This window comes from Epinephelus moara, chromosome 21 (genome assembly GCF_006386435.1).
Source record: "Epinephelus moara isolate mb chromosome 21, YSFRI_EMoa_1.0, whole genome shotgun sequence".
NCBI lineage: Eukaryota > Metazoa > Chordata > Actinopteri > Perciformes > Serranidae > Epinephelus > Epinephelus moara.
In genome coordinates, this window is record NC_065526.1 from 23,948,614 (window position 1) to 23,961,253 (window position 12,640).

Genomic DNA, 12,640 nt, shown 5'->3' on the forward strand with positions numbered 1-12,640 from the left:
ATGGAGCTAGGAAGACCACGTCATCCGCAAAAAGCAGGGACGAGATCCTCCCGTCACCGAACCTGACACCCTCCACCACTCGGCTGCGCCTAGAAATTCTGTCCATAAAAGTTATGAACAGAACCGGTGACAAAGGGCAGCCCTGGCGGAGTCCAACCCTCACCGGGAACAGGTCCGACTTACTGCCAGCCACGCGAACCAGACTCATGCTCCTTTGGTACAGGGACTGGATGGCCCTTAGCAAGGGGCCACCAACCCCATACTCCCGGAGCACCCCCCACAGGATGCCCCTGGGGACACGGTCGTAAGCCTTCTCCAAATCCACAAAACACATGTGGACTGGTTGGGCAAACTCCCATGCCCCCTCCAGCACCCTGGCGAGGGTAAAGAGCTGGTCCACGGTTCCGCGTCCGGGACGAAAACCACATTGCTCCTCCTCAATCCGAGGTTCAACTATCGACCGGACCCTCTTCTCCAGCACCCTGGAGTAAACCTTACCGGGTAGGCTGAGGAGTGTGATCCCCCTGTAGTTGGAACACACCCTCTGGTCCCCTTTCTTGAAAATGGGAACCACCACCCCGGTCTGCCACTCCAGAGGCACTGCCCCCGATGTCCACGCAATGTTGCAGAGGCGTGTCAGCCAGGACAGCCCTACAACATCCAGAGCCTTGAGATATCCAGGACGAATCTCATCCACCCCCGGGGCTCCGCCGCCTCGGAGTTGTTTCACTACCTCAGCAACTTCTGCCCCAGAAATTGGACGACCCGCCCCCGAGACCCCCGTCTCTGTTTCCTCACTGGAATACGTGTTGGTGGGATTGAGGAGCTCCTCAAAGTATTCCTTCCACCGCCCGACAATGTCCTCAGTTGACGTCAGCAGCTCCCCGCCCCCACTGTAAACAGTGTGAGCAAGTTGCCGCCTTCCCCCCCTGAGGCGCCGGACGGTTTGCCAGAACCTCTTTGGAGCCGATCGATAGTCTTCCTCCATGGCCTCACCGAACTCCTCCCACGCCCGAGTTTTTGCCTCAACGACTGCCGCTGCTGCGCTCCGCTTGGCCCGCCGGTACCCGTCAGCTGCTTCCGGAGACCCACAGACCAACCATGCCCTGTAGGCCTCCTTCTTCAGCCTGACGGCTCCCCTCACCTCTGGTGTCCACCAGCGGGTTCGGGGATTACCGCCGCGACTGGCCCCAGCGGCCTTGCGGCCACAGCTCACAACAGCCGCCTCGACAATGGCAGAGCGGAACAAGGCCCATTCGGACTCAATGTCCCCCTCTGCCCTCGGGACGCGGTCGAAGCTCTCCCGGAGGTGGGAGTTGAAGATCATCTGGACAGGTTCTTCCGCCAGGCGTTCCCAGCAGACCCTCACTGTTCGTTTGGGCCTGCCAGGTCTGCGCGGCGTCCTCCCCCACCATCTGATCCAACTCACCACCAGGTGGTGATCAGTTGACAGCTCTGCTCCTCTCTTCACCCGAGTGTCCAGAACATATGGCCGCAGGTCAAATGATACGACTACAAAGTCGATCATTGACCTGCGACCTAGGCTGTCCTGGTGCCACGTGCACCGATGGACATCCTTATGTTTGAACATGGTGTTAGTTATGGCCAAACTGCGACCCGCACAGAAGTCCAATAACTGAACACCACTCGGGTTCAGATCGGGCAGGCCGTTCCTCCCAATCACGCCCCTCCAGGTCCCGCTGTCATTGCCCACGTGAGCGTTGAAGTCCCCCAGCAGAACAATGGAGTCCCCGGTCGGGGCGCTGTCCAGCACCCGTCCCAGGGACTCCAAAAAGGGTGGGTACTCTGAACTGTTGTTCGGTGCATAAGCACAGACAACAGTCAGGACCCGTTCCCCGACCCGAAGGCGCAGGGAAGCAACCCTTTCGTCTACCGGGGTAAACCCCAACGTACAGGCAGAGAGTCTGGGGGCTATCAGGAAGCCCACCCCGGCCCTCCGCCTCTCACCCGGAGCAACTCCAGCGAAGGAGAGAGTCCAACCCCTCTCAAGGACTAGGGTTCCAGACCCGGAACTATGTGTCGAGGTGAGGCCGACTATATCTAGCCGGTAGCGCTCAACCTCTTCCACAAGCTCCGGCTCCTTCCCCGCCAGAGAGGTGACATTCCATGTCCCAAGAGCCAACTTCTGTAACCGAGGATCGGACCGCCAAGGCCCCCGCCTTGGTCTGCTGCCCAATCCACATTGCACCGAACCCTTCTGGATCCCTCTGTGGGTGGTGGGCCCACAGCGGGACGAGCCCATGTAGCCGGTTCGGGCTGGGCCCGGCCGGACCCCATGGGCGAAGGCCCGACCACCAGGCGCTCGCCCACGGGCCCCAACCCCAGGCCTGGCTCCAGGGCNGGTGGTGGGCCCACAGGGGGACGAGCCCATGTAGCCGGTTCGGGCTGGGCCCGGCCGGACCCCATGGGCGAAGGCCCGACCACCAGGCGCTCGCCCACGGGCCCCAACCCCAGGCCTGGCTCCAGGGCGGGGCCCCGGTAACCCTCCGGGCCGGGTACATGTGTCCTTGTTCGTGTCCATCATGAAGGGTCTTTTGAATGATTTGATTGAATAATGTTTTAACCTCCACACTAAATACATATTTAAAAAAAATAGATGATATAAGGATATATTTTTATTATTATTATTATTATTATTATATAATATAGACATATACAATATTTTATAATGTATAATATATTTTTAGTATAATATTTTAATGATAATAATTTATTATTATTATTATGATAATAACAACAATCATAATACAATTTTAGAATATAAATAATATTTTTTAATAAAAATCATTTTTTATTATTATTATTATTATTATTACTATGATAATAACAACGACAATAATATAATTTTATAATATAAATAATCTATTTTTGATAATAATCTTTATTATTATTTTTATTATTGTTATATAATATAGACATAAAATATTTTGTAATGTATAATGTATTTTCATTATAATGTTATTTTAATGATGACAGTAATACATTATCATTATTATTATTATTATTATGATAATAACAATAATAATACAATTTCATAATATAAATAATATATTTTTAATAGTCTTATTATCATTATTGTCATTATTATTGACATTATAATCATTATTATACTGCGTTTCTCCTCCATAGATGTATAATAATATCTCCTCTCTGAACTTCCGGTGAAGAAAAAAACGAAGCAAGCACGACACCGGAAATGGAACTAAAAAAAAAGAAGAAAAAAAAAGAAGCTGAACCGTCAAAACATAAACAGAGCAGTCAACCTTGTGTGAACGCAGTTAGCTTTCTTTACAGTCTATCTTTTACCGAAAGCTTTATGCACGCATTCCTAATGTCGTGTATTTACGGTCAGAGAATTCCTAGTCAAGGCACTTAGCTCAACTGCTAAGTAGTGAGGTGGAGAGAATAAATCTGCAATAAAGATTAGGACTAAACTAAGAAGTACGCCTCGTCGGGCCTTCGAGTAGAGGTAACGTTAACGCAAGCTATGCTAGTTAGCCACTACAAGCAACGCTAGCTGCCTGCTCGCTTTTTGACAACCAGCTGTTTGGTTGTTCAGCCGGACTGACAGCGGTATTTAGTTTCGATATTCGGTAGCCGCACGCAGGCAAGTTAGCATTAGCTCACGGCTGTAACACTGTCAAGTAGTCGAGCACTGCAGAGGACAATGCACTGTAAAGCATCACAAAGCAAAATAGGGTATTAGTCAGGCCTGTGAGCCAGCTACCAGGCGAGTTGGTTTGTTTGTGTGGTCACAGGCAGCAGGAGAGAGGTGGTAAAATTAGCCTGGCTAGTAGTTTGGAAGCTGCGGAGCTAACAGGTAACTTGTGCCCCACGGCACACAGTGTGGCGTCGGGAGTTGACAACACTTTAGCGAGTGCAAACAGTGATGTCTGCTTACTTATGCATACAAGTTATCTGCTGTCTTAATTTGATCCATTGTTATCTTGTAACATTAACAACCTAAATGCTGTGTTTGTTCCAAGGTTCTCCCTCGGGTCGACGCAGGACAAAGGAGACAGGATGGCTGAGGCTGACGGCAAATCCACTGTGCTTAACGGTAAAGGATCACTGCAAGAAAATAACTACCTATTTATACTGACCATAACTGTGCCGGCTGTCATGCTCCTTAGCGCTGACAGATAATCAGAGGACATGTTTGCTTGTGCTAGGTGGCTCTGAGGAAAAAGAACCAGGAGAGGATCAACACAAAGAGGCAGATGCGTCTGGAAGCAAAGAGGGACAGACACAGTCATCTTCTGATGATGGTAACACCATTTTGTAGTTTTAACAACTCCCTAAAAGGTGCATGCTGCTAACATTGTTTGGTATTGTGGAAAATCTGCTTAAATATATTTTTAATTTTGTTCATATTTAAATACACATATCTTTGTTGCTGTGATACTTGATTATGCTGTTCCTGACATTGCTGGAGTTTAAGTTTCTTTAGGTTTTTCCATCCTGATGGGATTTAACATTGATATAGTTTCACAGTGGGTTTTTTGCAGCACTTGCACACCTTTTGTTGAATCTCCCAGTGAGACAGTGATGTCTTAACCCTATCCTCCATGGCTCTGGCTTTCCCTATTTCTGTAGCTCCCAAAGAAACAGGAGAGGCCTCTGGAGACAAGCCCATGCCAGATGTAGAAGTAGAGACAGGTGAAAACAGAGAGGGAGAGGAGGAAGAGGACACTGACAGCATGGATGGCAGTGGTCTCTACTCCCTGACTGAGGATGGTGAAAGAGAGAGCGAGGGAGGAAGACGGGAGAGAGCAAAGGATAAAGACGGTGGGAAAAGGGCAGCAAGAAAGAGGAATAGACCTGGCGGTGGCTCCAACCACTCCACCAGCTCAGATGAAGATGACGATGAGGACGAAGAAGAACAGAAAGATGATGAAGACGATGATGAGGCTATGGAGGCATGGCTGGGAGCAGAGCTCCGTGATCTGCGTGGTCCTATATGGCGGGCGATACCCTCGCTGCGCTCCAGGGAGATTGGCAGGGACTCACACCAGTTTGTGAGGCGCGTGTGTGGAGCCCGTGGTCTCGTGCAGAGGCTGGAGCTCCAGGGTCGACTGGAGAGGCACACAGGCTGCGTCAACACATTGCACTTCAACCCCTCGGGCACACGCCTGGCTTCAGGCAGCGATGACCTGCGAGTGGTGATCTGGGACTGGGCTATCCGTCGTGCTGAGCTGGAGTTTGACAGTGGCCACAAGAGCAATGTCTTTCAGGTAAGGGACAACAAAGATCTTTACCTTTGGGAACAGAGAAGTAAAAACTTGCTCGAAAAATGAGTAGACGCAGATTGAAATGACATCAGAACATTATAATGAGTCTTCTCCCTTTCCGTAATCCACATAGGCAAAGTTCCTGCCTCACAGCGGAGACTCCACCTTGGCCATGTGTGCCCGAGATGGTCAGATCAGAGTTGCTGAGCTCTCTGCCACACAGCGGTGCAAGAACACCAAGCGGGTAGCACAGCACAAAGGGGCAGCACACAAGGCAAGTGTTTGTACTGCATGTGTAGATAGAAATGATAAGGTGTTTGTGCCATGAATTGGGGCTTTGGTAAATAAGACTCCAACTGCCTGATGATAAAGTATGGTCTGTGTGTGTTTCTTCTGCCTATTTTTGTTCCAGCTGGCCCTCGAGCCAGATTCCCCCTGCTCCTTTCTGTCCGCTGGAGAGGATGCTGTGGTGTTTGGTATTGACCTGCGTCTTGACCGTCCTGCCAAGTGAGTGAAAACATATTTAAGTTGACCAAAATGAAAGTCTGTTGAACTTCTAAACTGACTGGCGTGTGCAATAGGACAGCAAAATAACATAACTTACAATATTATACACTGCTAATGACTGATTTCTGTTAAGGCAATCACAACTGTCCGTTTTAGGCTATAGTATCCTAGTATGTAATATCCTGTCAGTGTTGGTAAACGCCCACTATTAAACACGTTCCTCTTTGCCATTGTTTTTCTGTGTTTGCCCCATGTCGTCATGATTTTCAAAACTTCCCCTTGCCAGAGCTAATACCTGTTTTTTCTTTGTGTCCCCTTTAATCTGTGTGGCAGTAAACTGGTGGTTGTGAAGGAGGGCGATAAAAAAGTGGGGCTGTACACCATTTTCGTCAACCCAGCCAAGACACACCACTTTGCTGTGGGCGGAAGAGATCAGTATGTGAGGTATGAAACGGATTGTGATTCTAGTGCTGATTATAGCATGATAATATTTGATATTGTTGCTTACTGTCTCTTTCAGTCAGTGTATTGCATTCAGTAGATGTCAGTCGGCCTGCCTGGTTGGTGTCTGACATGGAGGCTAAGCAGTGTACTGCTGTGGAGGGGTCAACAACAACAACAAAATGTATTTTAGCCACTTAAAAAAATCAATATCAGTTTAAGTGTACACTGTATTTAGACTATGTTTACTACTTTACCTTACTGTTCGACAGCGATTTCCGACAGGGACCCGAAGCAGCTTCAGCGCTCTCCTCAAAGCCAGACTCCATTGAGAAAAACAGTGATTTAACACTGCTGGACACAGGAGCTGCTGGTCTACCGCTGCCTCAATCAGTTTCTTTGTTTATGTTATTGTGTGACTTTGGTGTTTGAAAGGGTTAGTTCAGATTCACCAAAGTCACACAACAACACAAACTAACTAAGTGATCGAGGCAGCAGCTCTGGGGTTCACTTTGCCAAAATTACTGTTTTTGTTTATGGAGTCTGGTGGCTTGACGAGAGCATAGATGAGGAATTGAAGCCGCCAACGGCTTCCCTGTAGAAACGGGCTGTCTGATGAAAAGGTAAAGCATTAAAAATACTGTCAATTTATTATAATCTTAAACTGTTTCAAGCTTTTGTTTTAGGTGGGACCTTTTTATAGGTTGCTAAAATGCGTTTTGAGTTCCCACTGTCCACAGCAGAACATTGCTTAGCTTCTGTGTCAGCATGCCCCCAGTTTGGAGGAGTGGCAGGTGACATCTACTGTATGTAATACACTGAATAGTGATAAGTACCTCATACAACCCCACAAAAAATCGGAATCATCCCTTTTACTTCTTCATTATTTTTTATTTTCTCACTTTCCCCTCTCCTCACCCTTTTTAGGATCTACGACCAGAGGAAAATCAATGAGAATGATAACAACGGTGTCCTGAAAAAGTTCTGTCCTTCACACCTGGTATCCAGTGAATCCAAAACCAACATAACCTGCCTTGTGTACAGTCACGATGGCACAGGTAAAAACAAATGCACAATGAATTCATTTTAAGTGTATAAAAACCATCTTATAATGTCCTATCATAGACAGAGCAAAAATAAAGACATGAAACAGCTTGCATGAAAATTGTTTTATATTTCTATGGTATGATTTAATTTCTTGCAATCCCCATAACCCTTCATCCCATTTATATATGAATGAATTTTGATTATCCTCCCCTAATTTCTTATTCTGTTATGAACATATTTTAGAAATATTGAAAATAATGAGCCCCGCACTTGATGTTTGCTTGACTTCTTAAAATGCCCAAACTTCTGCCCTTCTTCCTGATGCAACCACAATGCAATATCAGTGACATTGGTGAGGTCTATCCTAAAAAGCATTAGTGTGTTCTCATCTGCAGAACATCAGTAAGGTCAGGTTTAGAGCCTGTAACAGGAATTTAATTATGTCCAATTTATATTTATCTTGAAATCAACAACCTCATTGAGCTTGTGTGACTCTCCTCTGTCTGATAGAGCATCTTCTGCCTTTATGGAACTGAAGGGGATTAAACCAAAGTGTCTGTGATCCTTTCTGTCTGTGCAGAGCTCCTGGCCAGTTACAACGACGAGGACATCTACCTGTTTGACTCTAACCACAGTGATGGTGCTGACTATCGCAGGAGATACAAGGGACACCGCAATAATGCTACAGGTGTTAAATTCAGCTCCTAATAACAGCAATGATTTATTACAGTGATAAACTAAGGCCCTTTGTTTTAAAAATCAAACATGTCTGCCATAGCCCAGCTTCACCAGCATTTGCCTGAAGACTGACTGTTATGATTTGGCCGATGAAAGCTCCTTAATACTCTTGTGTATTTATGGGGCACTTATTTTCCTGCACTTTCCTGCAGTGCACTGCACTATAAGGAGACTCTGGTTAGCACACAATAACTCATCCTCTTTCATCTTCACCTCTTTCTCACAGTGAAGGGGGTGAACTTCTATGGGCCATGCAGTGAGTTTGTGGTCAGCGGCAGTGACTGCGGACACATCTACCTGTGGGACAAGCACTCTGCTCGCATCGTCCAGTTTATGGAGGGAGACAGGGGAGGAGTGGTGAGTCAGAGAGAGAGAGAGTAATATAATTTTGTTGGGTTCAAAGATGACTTAGGAAAAGATTTATAAACACAGTGCGTCTGTCATCTCATTGTCTTAGTGTTGATTACCCATAATTTGTATTCAGTTGCAGCAAAATACTATTTTTTAATATTTTATTGTGATAAAAATACACTTGCACTATGTACTGGCTGTGTATTTTCTTTAACAGTAGAGTTAGCTTGTTGCTCATACACCCATACCAAGAAAATTCTCTGTAAAATCTCATCTTCATATTGTTCACCTCAGTCTTTCTTGCTGCCTTTGACAACTACAGGTGAACTGTTTGGAGCCACATCCCCATCTGCCGGGTATGGCCACCAGTGGGCTGGACCACGACATCAAACTGTGGGCCCCCACAGCTGAAAGTCCCACAGGACTCAAGGGTCTAAAAGAGGTATTCTGATTTTCTCTGTTTTATTCCATCCTGCTTTTTATAGTTTCAGCCATCATTCTATTCATTGTGGTTCCTGTTTTTGCATGGCAGTGCAGAGTAAAATGTTGTCATAAGTTAGCTTAAAAGGAATGATCATACTAGTCAAAACTACAAAAAAATGAGATCCAGAATGTAAAACGCATGTAGAATGACAGGCTATGTTAAATAGATTATGGTGAGACAATAAGCCATCCAGCTGCCTCTCTTTAACTTGTAAAGACTTTGTAGTGAGTATCTTTGAGAAGTATTGGCGCGCTCCTGTTCCCCACATTCACACCTGCTTGTTGTGCTTGTCAAGGTGATGAAGAAAAACAAGCGGGAGCGCGATGAGGACAGCGTGCGCCACGGTGACCAGTACGACACCCAGCTGCTGTGGTTCCTGATGAGACACATGAGAAACAGACGGCCTCCGAGGGTGAGCTCGCAAACACAACAACACACCAGATGCAACAGATGTTAATTGGTTTCAGGGTGTGGAGCTTAAAGGACAAGAGCATTTAATAGGCAGGTGGGGCCTCACAAAATTATGTTATTGGTATTCCAGTGAAGATTGATATTACCAGACCAGATCACAAATGTGAGTTAGTGTAGAGCATCTTACTTTATTTTCAATTTCCAAGGGGTGTTTTTAACAGCTGTAGATCAAAATGTCTCTGGACGCAATTTAATAGACCTACAACCCATCAGAGCAACAAAACATAACGTAGCGCTGAACAACGGACACATTTAAACAGACCACAGCATGCAGAGATGTGCTGTGATGGGGTAGCATCAATATCACCCCCTTTAGATCTTGGATTAAAATGCGTTTGGGTGATTGGATTTCAATCGGATAGCACCTGACCGAATGAAAGCACAGGTGCAAATGCATCCAAATGCACTGAGGACAGATTGGGGTGGCTGTTGCTCAGAGATAGAGCGGGTCCTCCACCAATTGAAGATCGAGAGTTTGATCCCCAGCTCCTTCACTCTGCATGTCGGAGCATCCTTGGGCAAGATACTGAACCCCAAATTGGTCCTGATGGTTGTTCCATCGGTGTTTGAGTGTGTGAATGGTTACTGCAACTGTTCCAAACCAGCGAGGTAGCAGCCATTAGCCAGTTAGCGGGCTAAGCTACTAGCAAGAAAGCAACAGGAAAGCTATTCAAGACACTCACGGATAAGGTGAAGGCAAGAGTCTGCTTTTAATTTGGTTTGACGACGATATACAAGCGAAACTTGGCCAATCATATGGAAATGGAACTATAAAACATAAGTTCACAGATTCGTATGGTTCTCAGGCTAATTCCAATGCAGATTCAAATATAAAGGCAAGTTTCCAACATTTAGGACCTGGTCGGCAAGACGGTCTCATTCTCGCGTTTCTCTGTTCTTTTCTTCTTTATCTCAATACAGGCCCGCCGTGAGGGTGCAGACGCAGACACAGATGAGTCCTGGAGCTCTCCAGATTCCTCTGATGAAGAGGAAGGAGGCCCAGACCACGTCCAGTGCATGTCCTCCTGAGCCACGCATTCATACACACACATGCATACATACATACATTACACATACACTTTATTGCCCTTGAATTGATGCACATAGGCAAGCACTATTGACACACTGGCACACCCAAACACTGACGAGCCACAGACTTTTTCTTTTTTTTTTTTTTTTACACACACATACAAACACACAGATAAAAACACACATTTACTCAAACATACATTTGAAGCAGAGTAACAGAGATGCTTAACGCCTGGTTTCCCAGCAGTTTTGAGTGTGAAAAATGACGACTACAGACTGCATACACACTTCCAGAATCCTGATTTTTTTTTTTGAGAAATGTACAAAGAGGTTTAGTGAGTGCTTACATCCCTATAAACCACTTGGAGGCCCCCTGCTTGTCCATACATTATCTATATGCTCTGCATAGCCCCAGAACAATGTACTGTGAGTGTATGGCAACAAGCACCTCCTCTTTAGGTACCCTGTAGGAAGCTATACATCACCAGCACACAATCCCCCCTCTCTTAGTAACACACCTCTTGCTCTCAAGCTCTCTGTGCTGATGAAGGGAGGTTCAGCAGGGAGGAAGGGTGTAAAAATCATACCCTCAAACCATCCCCTAAATGTGACTTCCTTAAAGATTTCTCATAGAGGGAAACCCCAGTGTCCCCTCTCTGCATCGCCCCAGTCTCATACTAATTTCTGGCCCTGAGCTTGTGCAGCTAGTTGCATTTTTTCCACACGTTTTCTCTCCGAGGACTACTAAATCCCTACATGCTGCATCACCCTACATGCTGCCCTCAAGCTACTCCCTTGCCTCCTCTTTCCATCGCCCTCCCTCTCACTGCTGAGTGCACTTTGAATCAGGGACGCTTTAGTTTTGAGACACAGACAAAAACGTGCACTGAGTGTGTGATTTTGGGGAGAAGAGCTGTATCCTTTCATTGGAAAACCCCCACAGTGAAGTTTAGTTTATTTCTATTGATTATTTTGTTCTGAGTGGGGAAATATTTGCACTTACGAGTTTTTCGACTGAGGAAGAGGAGGTTTCTTTTGCTTCCACCAGCCTTTCCTCCTTCTCTTTCCTCTTCTTCCTCCCTCACTCTCCATCCTGACACCCATCGTTGACAGGAAACCTTTGACGTTGAGGTAGATGGTGTTTAGCATGCACAAAGGATGAGGAATCATGTTGGTATCTGTTGGGGAACTGTGTGATTTTTGAAGAGCCAGAACCGACCTGGATCAAATCCCAATTGAAACACTGCCCAAGTGCCAATTGAGATTGGAGTAATAAAGGACTGCACTTCCACATGTGGTTCCTTAAATCCCCCCCTGTGATGCTAACAGTCTCAAATCAATTGTTCAGTGACATTTTTCAGACAAACTTGAACCAGGTCGTGTGTTTGCAGCCAGCGCACCATTTGTGAGGAAACTTGTGTCAGTGCTGGATTAACAACGGCTCAAAGAGGAGGACAGGGGGGACGCGGGCGGCGGGGTAAATATGCTTGCCAGTCATTTGTTGTGTGAGAGCGATAAAATCCAGCTTTTCTCATTTTCTATGAGAACTCTAGTTAGTTGAGTTTATATGTACATATATAAATATATATTAAAACTGTAAAAAAAAAAAATCAACTTTAGCAAATGCTGTTTGACTTCAAAAAAAGCAAAAAAAAAAGATGTCAAAACATTTGATTGGTATTGATGCAGAGGTTTATATTCTATATGAGGATTAAGTACTTTTAAAATCCAGAGAAAAACAAAGTTGACTTGAGGCACCATTTTTCTTCATTTGTTTCCTTTTATGAATGACTTCCCTCTGTTACCAACAGAACAGCTGTCATTTCGAGTATTAAAGTTCTGATTATCTTGTTCAAGAAAAAAAAACAAAACAGTATTTCCTTTCTAGATCTTTAATCCATCATTTGAGACAGTTCTATCCAGATTTTCCCACTGGCTATTTTTGGCATCTTGTATACATAATAAGGCGTTTGATGAACAATTTTTTGTCCACCACTGCCTGATATTGCGTTCTACCAGTTGAGTTGGAAATATGTACGATTCGTGCAATAAACAAAAAGACAGTGCTCTTGATGGTGTTGTTATTTCATTGTCTCACTCTGTGTCATTTTGTTACATACCGTATGTATTTATTGATTGACATAAGAGGCCCTATTTTCTATCTTGGAGACTTCACAGGCTGCCAGAAACATCTACATTAACCTTCTAGAGTTTGAGCAATAGGTTTTCTCACAGCTCACACTAACAGTGATGTCTTTAGATTACAGCGAGTGATCAGTATTCTAGGCCAGTATTTAATTTTTCAATGAGGCACTTGGGT

The 12,640-nt window shown here is 45.5% G+C and overlaps 1 protein-coding gene across 2 annotated transcripts; it reads left to right on the forward strand.

The window, feature by feature from the left end:
* Positions 1–3,224: 3,224 nt before the first annotated feature.
* On the forward strand, positions 3,225–12,393 carry dcaf8 (DDB1 and CUL4 associated factor 8). Of its 2 annotated transcripts, none has more exons than XM_050032592.1 (13): positions 3,225–3,490; positions 4,008–4,081; positions 4,194–4,289; positions 4,618–5,255; positions 5,386–5,526; positions 5,665–5,759; positions 6,093–6,203; positions 7,128–7,258; positions 7,828–7,935; positions 8,212–8,342; positions 8,659–8,778; positions 9,116–9,232; positions 10,213–12,393. In XM_050032592.1, the coding sequence occupies exons 2-13, from the start codon at positions 4,045–4,047 to the stop codon at positions 10,318–10,320; spliced, it is 1,833 nt and encodes a 610-aa protein (XP_049888549.1). In that variant the 5' UTR covers positions 3,225–3,490; positions 4,008–4,044; the 3' UTR covers positions 10,321–12,393. The 2 variants fall into 2 exon arrangements, with proteins under 2 accessions (XP_049888549.1, XP_049888551.1); XM_050032594.1 differs by lacking the exon at positions 3,225–3,490 and adding an exon at positions 3,531–3,841.
* The last annotated feature ends 247 nt before the right edge of the window (positions 12,394–12,640 follow it).